The sequence below is a fragment of the Tamandua tetradactyla genome, chromosome 3, assembly GCF_023851605.1.
Source record: "Tamandua tetradactyla isolate mTamTet1 chromosome 3, mTamTet1.pri, whole genome shotgun sequence".
Lineage (NCBI taxonomy): Eukaryota > Metazoa > Chordata > Mammalia > Pilosa > Myrmecophagidae > Tamandua > Tamandua tetradactyla.
In genome coordinates this window covers 14,537,772-14,558,719 of record NC_135329.1, presented here as the reverse complement: position 1 = coordinate 14,558,719, position 20,948 = coordinate 14,537,772, and the positions used below count along the sequence as shown (strand labels likewise).

Below are 20,948 nucleotides of genomic sequence, written 5' to 3'. Positions count from 1 at the left end.
AGTGCTGGTCTTTTTTTTTAATAAAAAAGTTGTGGGTTTATCAAGGGACTGAGAAAACCTTCTCGACCAAAAGGGGAAAGAGTGAAATGAGACAAAGTGTCAATGGCTGAGAGATTCCAGAGTCGAGAGGTTATCCTGGAGGTTATTCTTACGCATTAAGTAGATACCACCTTGTTATTCAAGATGTAATTTCAGAGGCTGCCTGAAAATGTAGAGCTGTGTTCCAGTAGCCATGTGTCTTGAAGATGATTGTATAATGATACCGCTTTCACAATGTGACTGTGATTGTGAAAGCCTTGTGCCTGATGCTCCTTTTATCTATCTTGTCAACAGACTAGTAGAACATATGGAATAAAAATAAATAATAGGGGGAACAAATGTTGAAATAAATTTAGTTTGAAATGCTAGTGATCAATGAAAGGGAGGGATAAGGGGTATGGAATGTATACATTTTTTTTCTGTTTTCATTTTATTTCTTTTTTCTGAATAGATGCAAATGTTCCAAGAAATGATCATGATGATGAATATGCAACTATGTGATGATATTGTGAATTGCTGATTATATATGTAGATCGGAATGATCAAAATAGGAATGTTTGCATTTGTTTGGTGTTTTTTTGGTATTTAAAAAAATAAATAAAAAAACAACTTCATTTTACAAATTAAAAAAAAAAAGTTGTGGGCTTAGTGCTTGCTCCAGCAGCACATATACTAAAAAGTGGTGGGTTTACAGAACAATCATGCATAAAATATAGGATTTTCCATATCCCACCCTACCACCAACATGTTGCTACCAGTGTGCAGCATTTGTTACAACTGGTTGAAAGCAGGGTTTTTATAATTGTACTATTTTTTAACAATAGTTAATTTGTTACAATTGATGAAAGATTTAAATAGTATTAAACTATCATGACAGTTTACATTCAGCTTTTTTTCTCATATACCTTCCTATTAGTAACACCTTGCATTAGTTCGGACGCTTGTCATAATTCACAGAACATTCTTAAACTTGTACCACTAACTGTCGTCCATCGATAGTTGTACAGTCCTATCTTCTGTCCTTCAATTATTATTCTAGCAATATATACATCCTAAAGTTTCTCTTTTTAACTACATTCACCTATACAGTATAGTACTGTTAACTACACTCATAATGTGCTACCACCACCATCACCACCATCCATTTCTACACCTTCACGATCAGACTATATAGAAAATCTGTATAAGTTAAACATCAACGCCCCATTCCCTAACTCCAACCTATCTTCTGGTAACCTATATTGCAGATTCCAGCACCATGAGTTTGCCAACAATAATCAGTTCATATCACTGAGATCCTACAATACTTATCCTTTTGTGTCTGGTTTATTTCACTCAACATAACATCAAGGTTCATTCATGTTGTTGTCTGCATCAGGACTTCATTCCTTTTTACAGCTGAATAATATTTCATTGCATGTATATACCACATTTTGTTTATCCATTCATTGGCTGATGGACACTTGGGTTGCTTCCATCTGCGGCAATTGTGAATACTGCTGCTGTGAACATAGATGTGCAAATATCTGTCCAAGTCCCTATTTTCAATTCTTTTGGTATAGAACTAGAAGTGCGATTGCTGGATCCTATGGTAGTGCTGTACTTAGCTTCTTGAGAAACTGCCAAACTGTCTTCCACAGCAGTTGCACCATTTTACATTCCCACCAGCAATAAACAAGAGTTCCTATTTCCCCACATCCTCTTCAACACTTTGCTTAATAGTGGCTATTCTAATGGGTGTGAAATGATGTTGATCATCTTTTCATGTGCTTTTTGGCCATTTATGTTTCCTCTTCGGAGAAACAGCTATTCTACTCTTTCGCTCATTTTTAAATTGAGTTGTCTTTTTATTGTTGAGTTGTGGGATTTCTTTATATATTTTGGATATAAAAATCTTACCAGATATGTAGCTTCCAAATATTTTCTTCCATTGAGCAAGACTGCCTTTTCACTTTCTTGACAAAGTCCTCTGAAGCATAGAAGTTTTCCATTTTGAAGTAGTCCCATTTATCTATTTTTTTCCTTTGTTCCTTGTGCTTTGGGTGTAAAGTCTAAAAAACCACTGCCTACCACAGATGTTGAAGATGTTTCTCTAAATTTTCTTCTAGAAGTTTTATAGTCCTGGTTCTTATACTTAGGTCTTTGATCCATTTTGAGTTAATTTTTGTATATGAATTCTTTTCATTCTTTCATTCTTTTGAACACTCAATTTAAAAATGAGCAAGACTAGAGTAGATGTTTCTCCAAACATCCAACTAGGTATCTAGTTCTCCCAGCACCATCTTTTGAAGAGACTCTTCTTTCCCCATTGAGCAGACTTGGCAGCCTTCTCAAATATCAATTGGCCATAGGTATGAGTATCTATTTCTAAACTCTCAATTCAATTCCTTGAGTCAACATATCCATCATTATGCCAATTTGAGGGTGTTTTAACCACTGTAGCTCTGTAGTATGTTTTAAAGTCTGGAAGTGTAAGTCCCCCACTTTTTGTTCTTCTTTTTCCAAGATGTTTTTGGCTCTTTGGGGCCCCTTACTCTTCCTTATAAATTTGATAATTGGCTTTTCCATTTCTGTAAAGCAAGTTGTTAAAATGTTGATTGGGATTGCATTAAATTTGTAAATCAATTTGGGTAGAACTGACATCTTAATGATATTAGATATTAAGTCTTCCTATCCATGAACATTGATTGTTCATTTTTTAGGTTTTCTTCCAAGTCTTTTAGCAATATATATATATATTTTGACATGGGCAGGCTTCGGGAATCGAACCCGGGTCTCTGGCATGGCAGGCGAGAACTCCGCCACTGATCCACTGTTGCCCACCCTCTTTTAGCAATGCTTTGTAGTTTTCTGTGTGTAAGTCCTTTACACATCCCTGGTTAAATTTACTCGTAGATACTGGGTTTTTTTTTTTTTTTTTTTTAGCTGCCATTGTAAATGGAATTTTTTTTCTTGATTTCCTCCTCAGATGACTCATTACTAGAGTACATAAACACTTGATTGTTGCATGTTGACCTTGTATTCTGCTACTTTGCTGAACTTGTTTTTAAGCTCCAGTAGCTTTGTTTTGCATTTTTTGGGACTTTCTCTATATAGGATTGTGTCATCTGCAAATACTGAAAGTTTTACTTCTTCCTTTCCAATCTAGATGGCTATTATTTCTTTTTCTTGCCTAACTACATTGGCTAAAACTTCTAGTACAATACTGAGTAACAACGGTGATAGTGGGCATCCTTGTCTTGTTCCAGATTTTACAAGCTTTTAGTCTTTCACCACTGAGTACAGTGTCAGGTATAAGTTTTTCAAATGTACCCTTTAGCATGTTGAGCAAGTTTCCTTCCATTCCCACCTTTCAAAGTGTTTTTAACAAGAAAAGATGCTGAATTTTGCCAGATGCCTTTTCTGCGTCAACTGATGTGATCACGTGGGTTTTCTCCTTCAGTTTGTTAATGCAGTACATTACACTATGGTTTTCTTCTGTTGAACCACTCATGCATACTTGGAATAAAACCTACTTGGTCATGGTGTATAATTCTTTTAATGTGCTATTGGATTCGATTTGCAAGTATTTTGTTGAGGATTTTTACATCTCTACTCAATGGAGAAATTAGTCTGTAATTTTCTTTTCTTGTAATATCTTTATCTGGCTTTGGAATTTGGGTGATAATTGGCCTCACAGAATGAGTTAGGTAGTGTTCCCTTCTGTTCAATGTTTTTGGAAGAGTTTGAACAGAATTGGTATTAGTTCTTCTTGGAATGAATGGTAGAATTCACCTGTGAAGCCAATCTGTTTGTGGGTTTCTCTTTGTTGGCAGGTTTTGATGACTTATTCAATCTCTTTACTGGTAATTGGTCTGCTGAGGTCTTCTATTTCTTCTACAGCCCATGTGGGCTGTTTGCGTGTTTCTAGGAATTTGTCCATTTCATCTATGTTGTCTAATATCTTGATATACAGTTGTTCACAGTTTCCTCTTATGATCCTTTTTATTGCTGTGGGATAAGTAGAAATGTTCCTCCTCTCATTTCTGATTTTATTTGTATCTCTATTACTTTTTTCTTCATCAATCTAGCTAAGGGGGTTTATCAATTTTATTGATCTTCTCAAAGAACCAACTTCTGGTTTTGTTGATTCTATTTGTTTTTCTATTCTCAATTTTCATTTATTTGAGCTCTAATCTGTTGTTTCTTCCCTTCTGCTTGCTTTTGGATTAGTTTGTTGTTCCTTTTCTGGTTCCTCCAAGTATGCAGTTAGGTTTTGATTTTAGCTCTTTCTTCCTCTTCGATGTAGGCATTTAGGGCTATAAATTGTCCTGCTGGCACTGCCTTCACTGCATCCCATAGTTTTGAAGTGTCGTGTTCACATTCTCATCTGTCTTGAGATATTTCCTAATTTCTTCTTTGACCCATTGATTGTTTAAGAATGTTGTTTAGCCTCCATATATTTTTAACTTTTCCAGTTCTCTACTATTATTGATTCCCAGCTTCATTCCATTATGATCAGAGAAAGTGCTCTGTATAATTTCAGTCTTTTAAAATTTGTTGAGACCTGTTTTGTGACCTAACATGTGGTTTTTCCTGGAGAATGATCCACGTGCATCTGCTTCTTGACCTACTATACCTTTTGCCTTTAATTAATTAAAAATCAATTAATTTTATTTTTCCCCCATTATTTCCCTTTCCAGAAAGTTTTTCAATAGCATTCTTTAAGTCACCATAAGAATGTATATCCTGCTGTTTGCAGGTACAATGTTCTGTATATGCCTGTTAGGTCTAGTTCATTTATCAGATTATTCAAATTCTTTGTTTTCTTACTGATCCTGTTGAAATGTTCTATCTATTATCAGCAGTGTATTGATACTGGTATATTGAAGTCTCCAACTATTATTGTAGAGACGTCTATTTCTCCTTTCAGTTTTGCAACTGTTTGCTCATGTATTTTGTGGCACCTTGGTTAAGTACATAAATATTTATGCACCTTGCTGGACTGCCCCTTTTATTAATACATACTGTCTTTCTTTGTCTGATAACAGGTATGCATTTAAAGTCTATTCTGTCCAATTTTAGTATAGGTACCCCAGCTCTGTTTACTGTTTGCATGGAATATCTTTTTCCAACCTCTCAGTTCCAACCTATTTGAGTTTGTGGGTATAAGGTCAATTTCTTGTAAACAGTATATAGTTCGATCATACTTTTATTTTTAAATTTTAGCAGAAGGCTTATCAAAAGGCATTTAATACAACCAGTTTTCAACAACTCTTTGAGGGTCCACATCTACAAAGATATCCAGTCCAACCCAACCCCACCCCCCTCCCAAACCCTTCCCCTCGAAGCCCCCACAGAAAAGCACATATTAACCAGAATTTTTATCAAGTATGGTTTGGGAATTTTTTTTTTTTTAAAGGTACCCAGGGCAAATTGTTTAGTTTACTTGCCACTGTCAACTGATCTGGACCTTGACCTGGACTGGGACCCCTGGTGATCAGATGCTGGAGACTTAGATCTATCTGAAGAACCACGTCTCTGGCTCTTCTCAGGCACAAGAGACCTACTAACGGGATTGGCTCTGGCTCCTGCTCCTTGACCGGCTAAGACTTGTGACCACAAGAACCAGATCAGCTCCAAGACCCAGAGGAGCTCCTGGTCCTGAACCGGGACCTGCCTTCAATTAATTTGATTTTTCTCCCATTATTTCCCTTTCCAGAAAGTTTTTCCATAGCATTGTTTAGGTCACCATAAGAAGCAAACTCAAATACCCCTTCATTCAATTTAGGTTGATGTGCATCTGCAAAGGTTACTTCCCCAGCTTATCTCATAAAATCTTTGAGATCCTGCCAGCTGACTTGAAGATAAACCTTCAACTTGAAGCTGATTTTCTGTTCTTACAGATTTTGTCAATCATTTCAAGGTCTGTGACTACAAAAACGATCAAAATAGTGTCCTTTACCTCTTACACCTCAAGATTGACTCCCAGCATGTTCAGCATGTTCAAATTACAATTTCACGGCAGAGTTCTTTTCCATTAAGTTCATGAACAGCATCATCTGCATCCCTTGAATCTTCAAATTACACAAAACTAAAGCCTCTTTTCAGATCAATAACTCTTATTCATCCATGCCCCCTGAAGAATCTTTTCACGTCTTTCTGGCTACTGGATTTAGCCTCCCAGTGAATACCTGACAGCCACTCATGATGTCCAGCTAGTATTACTGGGCAGGATATGTGGCAGCTGAGACCCAGTGTTGTCCATAGTCTGTGACAGAGTCCTGAACCATATTAAAAATCCATTCTGCCAATCTGTGTCTTCTGATTGAGGAATTTAAGCCATTAACATTCTGTATTATTATTGGAAGGCAATACTTCAGCCACTTTATCCTTTGTGTTTATATGTCCTATTTTTAAAAATTTTTAACTTTCATTTTATCCTTTGTTACCCTCATTGATAATATTCATTTCTACACTCTAGTCCAAGCCTCTCTCTCCTGTCTTTGCCTTTCATTCTGCCTATTTCTTGTAGGGCAGTCTCTTGTTGAACTCTCTCTGTTCTGTTTATCTGTGAATAATTTAAACTTCCTCATTTAAAAAAAATGTGTCTCCCTACATATATGAATGTATATATCCATACATATGCACACACAGAGACAGATACATGATGTGTATATCATAGGGAATTTTGTCCACACTCTTTTTGTGTGCATGGGATGAGAATCGAACCTGGATCTCCCGCATGGCAGGAGAGAATTCTACCACTGAACTACCTATGCACTCCTCTTCCTCTTTTTTTTTTTTGTATGCTATATGGTAGGAGTCGTATTTCATTCTTTTTCCTTGTGAGTATCCCCTTATTGTAGCATCATTTGTTGAAGTTTTGCTTGTTTGGTTTTTCATTTGTTTGTTTGCTTGCTTGTTTGTTTTTTTGGGAAGTGCACGGGCTGGGAATCGAACTCTGGTCTCCCTCGTGGCAGGCGAGAATTCTACCACTCAACTACTCTCGTACCCTTGCACTCACTCTTCCTCATTTTTGAATAACTGTTTTACCAGATAAAGAATTCGTGGCTGGCAGTTTTTCTCCTTCAGTATCTTAAATATGTCATACCACAGCCTTCTTACCTCCATGGTTTCTAATGTGAAATCGGTACTTAGTCTGACTGTAGTTCCCTTGTATGTGACAAATGATTTTCTCTTGCTACTTTCAGGATTCTCTCCTTATCTTTGGCATTTGACAGTCTGACTAGTATGTTTCAGAGCAGTCTATTAGGATTCCTTCTGTTGTGAGTATGTTTTATTTCTTGAACATGTATATTTATGTCATTTATAAAAGATGGGAAATTTTTGGCCATTATTTCCTCAAATATTCTTCTTGTCCCCTTTTCCTTCTCTTCTCCTTCTAGGACACCCGGAACATGTATGTTTGTGTGGTTCATGCTGTCCTTCAACCCCCTGGGAATTTGCTCAATTTTTACCATTCTTTTCTCTATCGTTCTTCTGTCTGTAAGATTTCAGTTGTTTTCTAGCTGATTCTTTCTTCTGCCTGTTCAAATCTGCTGTTGTATGCCACTAGTGTAGTCTTAATCTCTTCTTTCAATCCCATCATTTTTGTTAGGTTTCTTTATTCTATTTTCAAATTATTCTAATGCTGCTCACACAGTGTCTTCTTAATAATATATTTTATTTCTCTAGCCATACTTCCTTGAATTGATTTAGGAGATTTGCTTGAATATCTTTGATTAGTTGTTACAAATCTTCTGCCTCCACCCAAGCTTTAATCTGTTCCTTCGACTGGGTCACATCTTCCTGTTTATTAGTATGGCTTGTAATTTTTTGGCTGATTTCTATACATCTGATTATCTTTACGGGTTTCCTCTGATGGTCAGTTTATCTCTCTTTCTAAAAGGGTCTTACTGTTGCTTGGTTTTGTGTTAAGTCTCTTTTTTGACACTTGGTTCAAATTATTCTAGACCTTTTTAATTGCCTGTGTTTGATCGGATTATTTTAGCTCTTGTTCATCTGGTTCTTGCCTTGGATATGCCATTCGGTTTTTAAGATTGTACTATTTGCACAACTGTTTCACGCCCAGTAGAAAGCTTTGTTTCCTGTTTCTTTGGGAATGCTGATCTGATGTTCTCTGACTCTAATCCTTTTATACACCGTTTGTTATCTCTGGCTGCTTCTGCTTGGAGGCAACTCTGGGAACAATGTCACACTGGAGAGGATTTTCCTAAGTCAGTATTTTCCAGTCAAAACAGGGCCAGGGACCCAGGAAACGGGCATAGACCGGACCCAAGATGCCCTGGGGAGGAGGCCAGGAAGGACACCAAATGTCTCTTTGATGGCTCCTTGAATCTGTGCCATCCTAGCCAGCTCAGGAGAGGGTGCTCGCAGCAAATGGTTCCCTGTAGTCCTAAAGAGGTACTGTGTCTTTCAGTCTACATCGACTCCACCCCTGTTGGGGATGGCAAGTTGAGACAAAAGCTGTCCTCAGAGCTGGGACCCAGTGATCTAAGTTCGCTAATCAAAAGCCATGACAAGTGCTCACTGTGCCCACCCCTGTTCTTGGGGAGGAGAACTTTTATGTCCCTTTCGGACAGTAGCAGCCAGCCAGAGACTGGATCCTGATGTGGTCTGCCACAAATGGGGTACGGGTGCCAGCCACCACCAGCCTAGGGAATGGTGCTCACAGTTCTTCACTGTAGTTTGTTGGTCTCTTCTTCCTGTGCTTCTCTGGATGCTGAACAGTGTTCTTCTGGCCTCCAGAGCCCCAGAACAGTTGTTTCAGACAGTTCCTGGCTGTTTACTAGCTGCCATAGAAGACGAACTGGGTTCTGGAGCACCTATTTCATCATCTTCCCCAGAAAACTGATTTAGGGAGTCAGTTTGTACAATGTTCATTAGAAGGGACTCTAAATTCAATGCAGGAGGATCACGTGCTGTGGTTTGGGAAAAGTACCACTGGGTCTAATGTAGAGAAAGTACAATTTGCAGTGGTATAAGGACAGTGCACCACAAACAAAGGGATTCCACCTCAGGAGGTATTAATGATGTGGCTAGGCCATCACTGTGTACTGAGTGGAAGGCTTTTCACAGAGTTAAAGTGTTTAACATCTTATAGAATGAAGCTATGTGACAAAGTTTGTATTCCAATCTGAAAACCACCCATGGACCCTAATTCTACAGCTCATATGCTAGTAATTTTTTTTTCTCCTTACCAATCATTTGGGCAATGGTCTTTTCATATTCAGCCACAATTTTCCTAAATTAAAAAAAAAAAAAAAAAAAGAAAAAAGAATTTGTTATCAGATAAGAATTTTCAGACAATGGAAACTGGAGAAGTGCTGCCCCAAACAATTAAACACAATAACACATGCTGACAACATCTGCTTGGGGACTCATTCTCTCTCTCTTTTTTTAAAAAAATATATTAATATAAAATTTAAGTACAAAAAAGCATTTTAAGATTTTACATTTACCATTTTTCATTCTATTTATAAAAACTGCCTTCTCTTTTCCTTTGTACCTATCTGAATACCTCAAGGCAGTATTTAATGCCATTTAAATCAATGCTTTACAGTTAAGTTAAGGAGTTTCCTTCGGTTGCTTCCTAAGTGATCCATCTGACTCAAGCTTTCCTCGCTCCAATTCACCCTTTCAGATACTCTGTCCCCTCTAGGGTTTCAAGTTTTACTTTGCTGCTCTGACTCCAAAAGTATTCCCCTAATTCAAAGACTTTAAAGATTACCCTCCGTGCAACAGGACTGAATATAAAAACTCAGAAATGGACAGCACAATATTACCTAACTATAATACAATTATGTTAAAACACTGAATGAAGCTGAATGTGAGAATGATAAGGGAGGAGGGCTGGGGGCACAAATGAAATCAGAAAGAAAGATAGACGACAAAGATTGAAATGGTATAATCTAGGATTGTCTAGAGTGTATAATAAAATGTATAATTTTTTTAATCCTAGAGTGTATAATAACAGTGACTAAATGTACAAATTTTAAAAATGTTTTTGCATGAGGAAGAACAAAGGAATGTCATTACTGCAGGGTGCTGAAAATAGATGGTAATTAATATTTTAAAATTTCAACTTATGTGTGAGACTAAAGCAAAAAATGTTTATTTGGTACAAGATTTATATTTTGACTAGTGCATTCCCTAATATAACTTATGTAGATAGCTTGGTTGAATAACATAAGTACATGGAACCTTGGGTAAGACATGAGATTTTGTTGGTTTGTCCAGCTAGATGCCCCAATGAATCCCAGAGTGATTTGATCAGTGAGCGGAAAAGTATATGCAAAGTCCCCTTTGGGGAATGGTGAGAACGAGGGAAAACTCAACTTCCCCAAGTTGAATTCTTGATATTCTCACAAGCAGTGTGGGCAACCAAAGCTATAGGCTAAGCCCCCAGTCTTGGGGTTTGTTCATATGAAACTTAACCCCACAGGGGATAGGTCAAGCCTACTTAAAATTAGGCCTAACAGTCACCCCCAAGAGAGCCTCTTTTGTTGCTCAGATGTGGCCTCTCTCTCCAGCCACACAGCATGCAAACTCATCACCCTCCCCCTGTCTACGTGGGACATGACTCCCAGGAATGTGAATCTTCCTGGCAACGTGGGACTGAAATTCCAGAATGAGCTGAGATTCAGCATCAAGGATTGAGAAAAACTCTAGAATGAGATGAGACCCAGCATCAAGGGATTGAGAAAACCTTCTGGACTAAAAGAGGGAAGAATGAAATGAGACAAAGTGTCAATGGCTGAGAGATTCCAAACAGAGTCCAGAGGTTATCCTAGAGGTTATTCTTACGCATTAAGTAGAAAACACCTTGTTAACCAAGATGTAATGGAGAGGCTGGAGGGAATTGCCTGAAAATGTAGAGCTGTATTCCAGTAGCCATGTTTCTTGATGATGATTGAATAATGATATAGCTTTCACAGTGTGACTGTGTGATTGTGAAAACCTTGTGTCTGATGCTCCTTTTATCTACCTTGTCAACAAATGAGTAGAACATATGGAATAAAAATAAATAATAGGGGGAACAAATGTTAAAATAAATTTAGTTTGAAATGCTAGTGATCAATGAAAGGGAGGGATAAGGGGTATGGTATATAAAATATTTTTTTCTGTTTTTGTTTTATTTTTCTGTTGTCTTTTAATTTCTTTTTCTGAATTGATGCAAATGTTCTGAGAAATGATCATGATGATAAATATGCAACTATGTGATGATATTGTGAATTGCTGAGTGTATGTGTTGGGAACCTGTGTTTCTTTCTTGTAATTTTTTTTTAATTAATAAAAAATAAAAAATAAATAAATAAAAGGTACAAACAAGTACAAAGCCTTCTGTCTCAAATGGCACTAATCAGAATTTTTCATAAAATTTAATATATGAAGAGCAACAAAGGAGATTTTCTTATCTTTTTGTATCAAAACCCAGAAAGATATAAACTTGGCTATCCCAGAAGCTATCTTCCCCACCACATGGAGACAGTCGTGTGAAAATGGAGCCAGAGCACAAAGAGAAGCAGAGCTGAGATGGTGAGAGAGAGGCTCAACAACATTGCCTGTACTCAGCTGTGACTGGACATACTCCCATCTTTGACCTCCTTGGTAAATGAGCCAATAAAGTCCTTTCCTTACTTAAAAAAAAAAAAAAAAAAAAAAAAAGATTACCCTCTCCTGTGAAGCAATGGCTTTCTGACCCCGCCCAGAGTCCTGTCCAGTGCTCTTCCTTTGATCCCCTTAGTGAGAAACGGTCACTGTCTCTGCTAGGCCTGGACTGTGGCGACTGCATCTATTGTAAGCTCCCTAAAGCTGGGCTTACCTGCCACCAAGCCCAGCACAGGGTTGTACACACACAATAAATGCTCAAAAACAAATATTTAAAAAGTCCCAAATTAGAGTAGATACATGAAAATGATTCTTAATCATTCAAGTGCTGATTATACAGAATAGGAATGATTTACACTCCTTTTTTATTCTTTTCTTTGGTGCCCTCTACAGTTATTTCATAGCTTGTAACACTCTTTTCTAAGGAATGAGCAGGAAAAATTTAAAGACTTCCATCTAAAGTCAACCAATTTTGTTACTTGTTAATAGACTTTTTCTAAACTATTTGGTGGTGACAGAATTTGAAAGTATTATCTAAAATTAATTTTTAAAATATCATGAATTTTAATGCCCCCATAATGGAAGTTGTCAATAAGTCTTATACTCTTATTCCAAATGGGCATGTTTGCATACAATTACGTCAACTCTTTCCAAAAGATAAGAATTATGTGGTTTCTTCTTACTTGCAAATGTTCTGAATAACCCAAGAAAAGCTACAGAATTTGAATTAGTACGTGGTCAGCAATAATAGATGAAATGACATTATCAATCACATAAAGTAAGAAGCAGATAGCAAAGTCTTTGGTTTTGTGGTAAGTGAACACTTTCATCACTTCATCTGTATCAAGTTTTGTAATACACACAGGTATCCACACCACCCCCAAACGTCAAGTCTGACCTCATCTCCAAGACTTCTTGTCGGGTTGCTTCGTATTTTTTCTTCCATTCATTCGCTTCAACCTCTTTAGTGATTATCTAGATATAGAGATAAAACCTGGTTTTACTTGCACAATCTTAGAATTTTAGAGTCTGGATTCAATATTGGGGGACAGAAACATCACCTTACTACAATCCATCCCAAGGCAATCAATCCACCTGAGGAACAGAGAACCTTAACATCTATATATAATGTTCATAAATATTTGGGAAAATATATCCTCAGCCATATCGACCCTGGAGTGCATTCACCAGGGTAAAGGTGGGCACAATACCTCCCAAGAGAATGCCAAGTGATATTTATAAACTCTGTGAATTTTGGGGGCTGGCTCTCAGCTTTGTATGTTCAGAACCTTGATTCTGGCACACCCATCTGTCTGGCAGAGCTCACCTCCCCCAGTCACATAACCGCAGTAGACCCACAGTACCAATTTTATTTATGATGAGAAAAGAAACTGCCACAAAATTGGGAAAGCCAGCAAAGCATCTTTCTATAGAGATTCCCCGAAACTGCTTGGTAAGAATGGAGTTAGAACAAGTGGGTTCAGAAGTACAATGCTCCAAGTGAGATGCATCCATCTCAAGATACCAGAGGGATATCCCATACCTATTGGAATCCCCTTGCTACTGGAAAGAAACATTCTAAATGGATGGGCCTTGCTAAAATTGCTTCCACTGCTCTCCTTTTACTATACTTCCCTGGTTGTGTTTCTCTCTTTCTAGATGGTACTTTATTTTATGCCTTTAATCAGGATCTTAGGACTGGAAGCCATCCTATCTGCTTCAGGTGACTAGGTACATCTTTGCTTTGATCCACTGGGTGGTCATCTTATGGTTTAACTTTCAGGAAGAAGATGATGCTATTTTTCTCATTTCCCCTTCTGGGGATCTCCTTACCACTGCTTCTAAGTGCTGACAATAGGCCTCGCTGACATTTCTCATCAACAATCTAATGTCATTTTATAAAGCTTCTAAAGACACCTATTATCAGAGGTACTTAGGACTCTCATCATACTGTAAACATAAAATTGTTAAACCAGGAAAGTTAACTTCTTTTTAAAAAGGTAGAATCATCAAGAAACAGACAAATCAAAAACATAAAGCATAGCACAGAAGCACAACAGGAGAAGATGGTAACTGTGGACAGAAAGTAACAGTGTTTTTCAGAGTTTTCATATCACCCAGGAAAGAAAGACCCACAGTGATCAATGTCAAACAGAGGCTGTTCAAGCAATACAATACAGGAATTTGAGATTTGAACAGTTTAAGGGATAGATGAAAGGAGGAAACAATTTTATATAACTGTAAGGCCAGGCTTTAAGGAATGGTTGGGCCTAAGCATAGATCCTCTGTAAAATGAAGGTACCAATTCAGTTATGAGTAAACTTGGCAAAATGAAGTTTTAAAATTAAAAATTTCAGGGCCACAAGATAAAGAGTATAAGATTCTTAAGATAAAGGGCATAAGATTCTTAAGAGTTATTTCAGAGTGTCAGTTTTTTCCTGGCCACCAGACTATGGAGACTCCGGTACCAATGCTGAGTTTTACAGGGAACTCTTTATCTGATTTACATAGCCCAAGTCAGTGGAGATGGCATCTACCCACTGGCACATGGGCTTTTCAAAGAAATGGAATGATGAGCAGTCTGGACAAGAAATGCTGTTACCTCTTCTCTTATCAGGGTGAGTACAGCCGTCTTATCTGACTCACTGAGGCAGATCCCATCTAGGGGGCTTTCACCTCCACAGGCCACAGACACAGGTGCCTTCTCCACAGAGGACTTGAGCTGTCCCTGTGGGGAGAAGGGGTTATATTTAATACATTCAGCCTTCAGCTTCTTAGCCCTCACACTAAATACCCCTCAATATCATCCTTGATACTAAGTTGATCATACCCTTTAAAGTATGGTTAGGAGTTGGGAGAACAGAAGAAGCTTTAAAAAAATCTAATCACAATACTATATCACCAAAGAAACACATGCATAAAAAAGAGAAACATCCATGGATGGCACCTCATTTTTCTGGGTGTTTCTGGGGATGATGTCTTCCATGTAAATACATATTTTTTTAAAAAGTGAGAGCTGTTTCTTGTATATATTGATGCTTTGTGTCTTTTATTTAGCCACTTTGGATGGAAATCTTTCTAAAATGCATTAATAACTTTCAGGCCTAAGGAGGCAGAAATGGCAAGTGCAGCTGAACTCTCATCCCACTCTTACCCCCAGAGGCCTACCCCCGGACGATGCTGGATCTCTGGGAGCCTCACTGCTTTGCAGGGACGTTATGCTATAAGTTAGGCACACTGCTGGCTGTCAACCACCATCTGCCCTACACAAAATGGCCACAAATATGTCGATATCTGGGTCTGCCCTTCCCTTTTTTGGTTCACCCCTGCTACTAAGTTTTCAGCTCTCCCTTCTTGCTGATGTCAGTGGGCCTGCTTCTGGCAGCTATTACTTTCTGATGTGCTGGCTCACTCCTATCAAAAACTCAAGTTCTAGAGAGTCACATCTAGTTTTTCACAAAACATGGGGTTTGTACTATTTTCCTTCCAAAAAGGCAATTCGGGTGCTTCTTTCCTCTCACCTATGGACTTAAACATTTTGTATATACATGTGATCCAAAATGCCAGCTATAGTGACCTGATCTCAGAGAGGCAAAGTTAAATGTGACTATAATCGATCAATTAGTTACTGATTATAAACAATCCTTCTACATAATCTCGTTTGAACCACGACTGAAAAGAAAGTCCAAGGTCAACTTAGTTCAGTGGATTTTAAACTTTTCATGGTCACTACAGACTCATCCTCTCTCTAGAGAATGCTCAAAAACACACATATAATTTTTACCTGCAGCTTCATAGACTCTGTGATCTCATGCACAGGCCCAATACAGAGACCCCTAGCTTAGACTACAGGTTAGCGAAATGCAAGCAGCCCCAAGCTGGCAGAGCCCATTAGCAGCAGAATTTGTGGGAGGGGAACCCATTGTGTTGACAGGAGTCCAGGCACACCCCTGGCACCTCACCGATGCCAGAACCTATCTTGGGTCTATTGTGGTGAGCAGCCTCTGAAATGGTCCCCAATGATCCCCACCTCTTGGTACTAATCCCCTTGCATAATCCCCAATCACCTTGTGTGTAGGCTGGACCTAGTAATTCGCTTCTAAAGAACAGAATATGATAAAGGCCATAGGATGTCACTTCTGAGATTAGGTTAGAAGACTCTGGCTTCCATCCTGCTTGCTTGCCCTCACTCATCCTTGCTATGGGGAAAGCCACCCGCCACGCTGTCAAAAGTGTATAGAGATGCTCATATAGCATGGAACTAGTATCTGCCCACAGCCAGTGAGGACTGAGGCCTGCCATAACCACAAGAGTGAGCCTGGGCGCATAGCCACCCAAGCCGAGCCTCGAGCTGACTGCTCTCCTGGTTGATATCTTGGCTGTTGCCTCGTGAGAGACCTGAGTCAGAAACACCCAGCTAAGCTGCGCCTGGATTTCTAACCCATAGAGACATGAGATAATAAAAGTTTACTCTTTTACACTGTTAAACTTTACGCCCCTGAATATGTATGTGATCTCATCAACTTCCTGGGCCATGTTTCTCATCAAGGAAACTTTTCATAATCTTGCTTCCCATGTAATTTGCTTACAGGGAGATAATGCATTAGGTCAAGCGGGCACATTTGGTTCACAAGGTTGTCACGTTTTCTATTATAAATTAATACATTTTAAATTCTGCTTTTGTAAGCTTTTAATAGTCTAAGTTAGAAGCCCCAAGTCAAATCAACTCTAAGTAACACCCTCCGTTTGCTTCCCAAGGCCATCATGTGAGCCAGAATTGGGAGATAAACCAAAGCGTCTTCACAGTATGGAAAATATCAGCACCTCATTCATTTGTTGAAGGAATAAGTGAGTTCAATATCCCTGCTTGTTTAACAAAAAGTTAACGCTAACAAATAATGGTGTTCAAAAGGGGCAGCAACCTGAGTTGGAGATGGCTAACAGACTTCAGTGGTGGCAGACGTATCCAGGTGAGCGTGCTGCAGCCTGCCAGCTCTCCGCCACCCACATGTCACAAGCCTCACTGCTAAAAGCGCATCAGCTCTCAGGAAGTGAAAAAGACAAGAATTTTGCTGTGGGCTATTTCAGCTACCTTTTTCTATCCATTAAGATTCTAAACTTTTATATTCCCTAGTCCTTTATATCGTTTATAGACCAGTATAGAGAGGCTGCAGGAGCTATCCATCACAAAGAATTGACCAGTCAGTCTCTGTTTGGGCTGGCCAATCTAGTATCTGCTTAATAAAGACTTGCTCAATCAATCATCCAATCACATCCTTCCAAAAGCATCCCATTTCATGTCCCCTAATACTTTTCCAAGTACCACAAAGCATTTACAATTTAGGACCAATAGAGACCTACTTACAAGCAGTAGGATTCAACAGGGTACAAATTCCAAGTAAGCACACATGCCACAAAGTAGTGATCTTTGCCCATGTCCTTGCAATGGAAGAATCAGTATCGCTAATCTGTCACAGCGAGTGGAATACACTCATCCCATCATTTGTCCATGAACTCACGGGCAGTACCACCAGCCACTGCCTCTCTCTCTAACAGAGACACACTGGAAAAGCCAAATGAACTCAACTTCTAAGAAGCTTAGGACTTCTTTTAAAAGTAAATTTTGCTCCTAAGTGAAAAATGCTATAGTTGAAAAGCAAGATGAGACTTAAAGCCCACCAGTTACTATCACTCTGACCTTATTTTGTTTCAGCCACTACCTGGGCATGTGACAGGAATACAGTTCACAGTAACAGAGATGCTTAAAAAGTAAAAAGCAGATTAAACAGATTACTTGATTCTCGCCAACGTTATGAGGAAGGAGAAATTAATTTATTTCAGGAAGTTCAACTGGAGTTACTTTCAAAAAGGGCACAACTCACCCTTTTCACCTGCTGGTTCCACAGATAAGTTCCACCTCCTCCCCCTCTTTCCTAACAATGTCACACCACTTCCTATTAGCCTAGCACTTTATGGTTTCAGTCATTCCTGTTACCATTTCATTTTATCCTCATAACCACTCTATAAAGCAGACTTTGACGATGATGCTAACTTTATGGATGAATAAATCGGGAATTGGGTCGTTACATAGTTAACACGTATGCTCTTAGGAAATACTCATAGAGCATTAGCGTTCAAGGAATGTCAAGAAGTATCCAACCTACTCTCATATGTTTAGAAAACAGACAGACAGATGATAGATAATATTCTTTTAAGTTAGAAATCAGTTTCAAATAAAAAGTTAAAGAAGAAAAAAAAACCTGGCAATCAGAGCTTATCCAGTTTGTTTCAAGAATCAGGTAACCAACCTGCATCTGGTGCCACACAGAACAATGCTATGTCCACTCAACATGCTCCTCTTCCATCATCCTTCTACTGTTTTCGCACACTCACACAAGAAAGTGCCCACACAGTACCTGGAAAACCTTGAAGGGACAAGTTTTCCAAAGTGCACAATCAAGTTGGTTCTTAGTGGAGTGAGTTTTATGGCCTCCTAGTAGGCATCACTCTGCACAGGCGAGGACACTTAGGTGTAAGCCCTGGGAGTGGCTGTGCTGGGACCAGTTGACCGGATTCCCAACAAAGCTGAAAAGCAAATCAGTGTCTAAGGCAAAAATGATTCTGTCCTGAAGCAACTATCACTATCAGTTGAGGTCCTGTGAGGCGACAAGGCTCCTGATTTCCTGTGTGTCATGCGGATTTGCCCTTCGGACTCCCTGACCCTCCTTCCACAGGCCCCTGCTCCACCCAACCCCGAAGGGCTTTTTTTTTTTTTTAACATCTTTCACCTTTTGCCCATTCTACATCCTCTAGGGAAACAGTGAGGGTCCGGGCCCATTAGCGAATCATGAAAAAAAACTAATGGGATACACAAGTTGCATTAAAAAAAATGCAACAGAAGAGAAAATGTCAGAGCAGATCACATGAAGAGAGGGAGATATTTGTTTTATAAATATAAATGTTCAAGACAAATTTTGAGAAGGCTTCATCAACTTTCTCTCACCCTACCCCCATCCCAGCCACCATGCACTTCTCCACAAAGTCACCAAACTGTGAGGATTCTACCTGCTAAATCTTTCTTAGCTTCCACCCAATTATTTGAACAATCACTGATCGCACCGCTTCCTACTTAAAATTCCACAATGTTCCCTACGGCTTCTAGCATGAATTCCAAACCTCCTGGTTTGTCGTCTATGTCCGCCAACACAGCACAGCACTCTCTGATCAGATGAGGCTATTAACTTTTACAATTTCCTATAAAGTCCATGATTTTCCTTACTCTCTGCCTTTGTAGACTCATCTTCTGGCTGCAATGTCCTTTCTGGACTTACCTGCCTAAGAACCCCCTAGTCCTTTAAAACTTAGCCTGAATGGAGAAACCTGGCAGGCACCACCTTAATTAAGTGATCAAAGTTTAACTCCACCAGCAATGGGACACGGTGACATCCACGATGTCACTTCTTCTGTTCTTCAAAAGTATCAAGGTCATGGAAAACAATGAAAAACCCAGGAACCATTCCTGATTAAAGGATACAAAGGACAGGCTAATTAAGTGCCTTGTAGGGTACTGGGCTGGATCCCGCACCAGAAAAAGGACATTTCTGGGATAATTTATAAAATCTTTATAAAGTTTATAGATTAGATAATAGCACTGTATCAGTGCTAATTGATTTTGTGACTGTATTAGCAGTTGAGAATAAAGACTGAAAAGTATTTTGGAATTCTTTGCACTATTTTTGCAGGACTAAAATTGTTCAAAATGAAGGTTAAAAAAATTTTTATTTTAAATTGGCTCAAATTCAGCCTCCGAAACACCTTTCATGTGGTGTGTCAGCCCTGGAGCTCACAGCTCCTGAACAACATTCTCCGTTACAACATTCACCACAGGGTACGGTTGGTTTATACTTTGTATCTACTATCAGCATCGTTCAACAGAAATGTAATGTGAGCCATATGTAATTTAAAATTTCCTAGTAGCCACAATAAAAGAGTAAAAATAAACAGTGAAATTAATTTTAATAATATTGTTTAATATAGCATATCCAAAAGATTATCATTTTAACACACGTAATCAATATATAATTATTGAGATAGTTTGTATTCCTTTTTTTCTACTAAGTCATCAGAAATCCAGACATCTCAGTTCAGACTATCTACAGTTCACATGCTCAGCAGCCACATGTAGCTGGAGGCTGCCATACAGAACACGGCAGTATGAACTCCATGAGTGAAGAAATCATCTTATTTATTTTTGAGCCCAATCACCTAAGCCCTGACTAGAATTTATTTAATGAATTAACATGGGTTTTAAAACAAATACTGAGAAAAGCTGAGCCCCACCCCTTCCCTTCAAATTTAGGGAACTTACAGGCACAGCAGATCCATCTTTCTCCATCTTCTGGCACATCTCTTTCTCTAAGCCTAAAACACAGAGAGTCATTTTTATCAGTTGTCCCAAGAAGTCAGTTCTTGTCCTTCCCAGCAAAAGAGTTTTGAAAACCCCAATGCAAGCCAGAAAAACATTTATGAATACATGACAAATATTTCAAGATTTTAAAAGGAGTACTGGCATTCTGCTGACCTCTGTGCTATTTGGGGTTAAAAGTCCACAATAATCAGAAGAGGCATGCGGAGTTGGCTACAAGCCAACAGATCATTAGGTACAAAGAACAGCAAGGCTGCACCCTTGTGGCCACTAGAAGTTTTGCAAATGAGTCGTACTAACTTTTAGTGGAAAGAGAGGAACCGTAGTGCTGAATGCTATTTTATTATTAAATCTGAATGAATTCAAATTCCACCCCCGAAGGGTACTTTCAATCAAATTAATGTATCTGATAATAGCATACACTTTAAATTTCTATACCTGCAAAACTAAATTCGTTATCTTCCCCACATCTTCAAACTGGTTTCCCAGACTTGAGTCTACCTTCTGAAATTCTACCACCAGAGGTAACATTAAAAAACAAAACAAAACCAACCTACAATTACTCTAATTAAAGGAATATGTGCTTATTGCAGAAAATTTAAAGATATGGAAACGTATACAAAACTTTTAAGCCTCCACAGAGCAATTACTATTCGCGTGTATTTACCTGTGTGCATGGTTAACTGCTAAAAACACTCACCTGCTCGAAACCCTTCGCTGGCTCCCCATACCTACAGGATTCAGCCCAAGTTCCTCCAGGACAATCTTGTTTCCCATGTACCCTGTTCTCACAGAAAGCTCCCGGGCATTGTAGCAACACGGTGCATTGCTTCACACCCCTTGAAGGATTCCTGCGCCCTGGAGCACATTT

General features: G+C 38.7%; 1 protein-coding gene and 1 pseudogene across 11 annotated transcripts in view; both read right to left on the bottom strand.

The window, feature by feature from the left end:
• Window positions 1-20,948, bottom strand: part of TACC1 (transforming acidic coiled-coil containing protein 1) — a 146,886-nt gene that overhangs the window by 9,796 nt on the left and 116,142 nt on the right. For all 11 annotated transcript variants that reach the window (XM_077152518.1, XM_077152522.1, XM_077152519.1 and 8 more), the window contains 4 exons: window positions 20,021-20,073; window positions 14,255-14,380; window positions 12,551-12,627; window positions 9,243-9,286 (listed from right to left, as the gene is read on the bottom strand). In XM_077152518.1, coding sequence (XP_077008633.1) covers window positions 9,243-9,286; window positions 12,551-12,627; window positions 14,255-14,380; window positions 20,021-20,073 — 300 coding nt within the window. The remainder of the gene's footprint in view (window positions 1-9,242; window positions 9,287-12,550; window positions 12,628-14,254; window positions 14,381-20,020; window positions 20,074-20,948) is intronic.
• Window positions 196-9,171, bottom strand: LOC143677043 (serine/arginine-rich splicing factor 5 pseudogene; annotated as a pseudogene).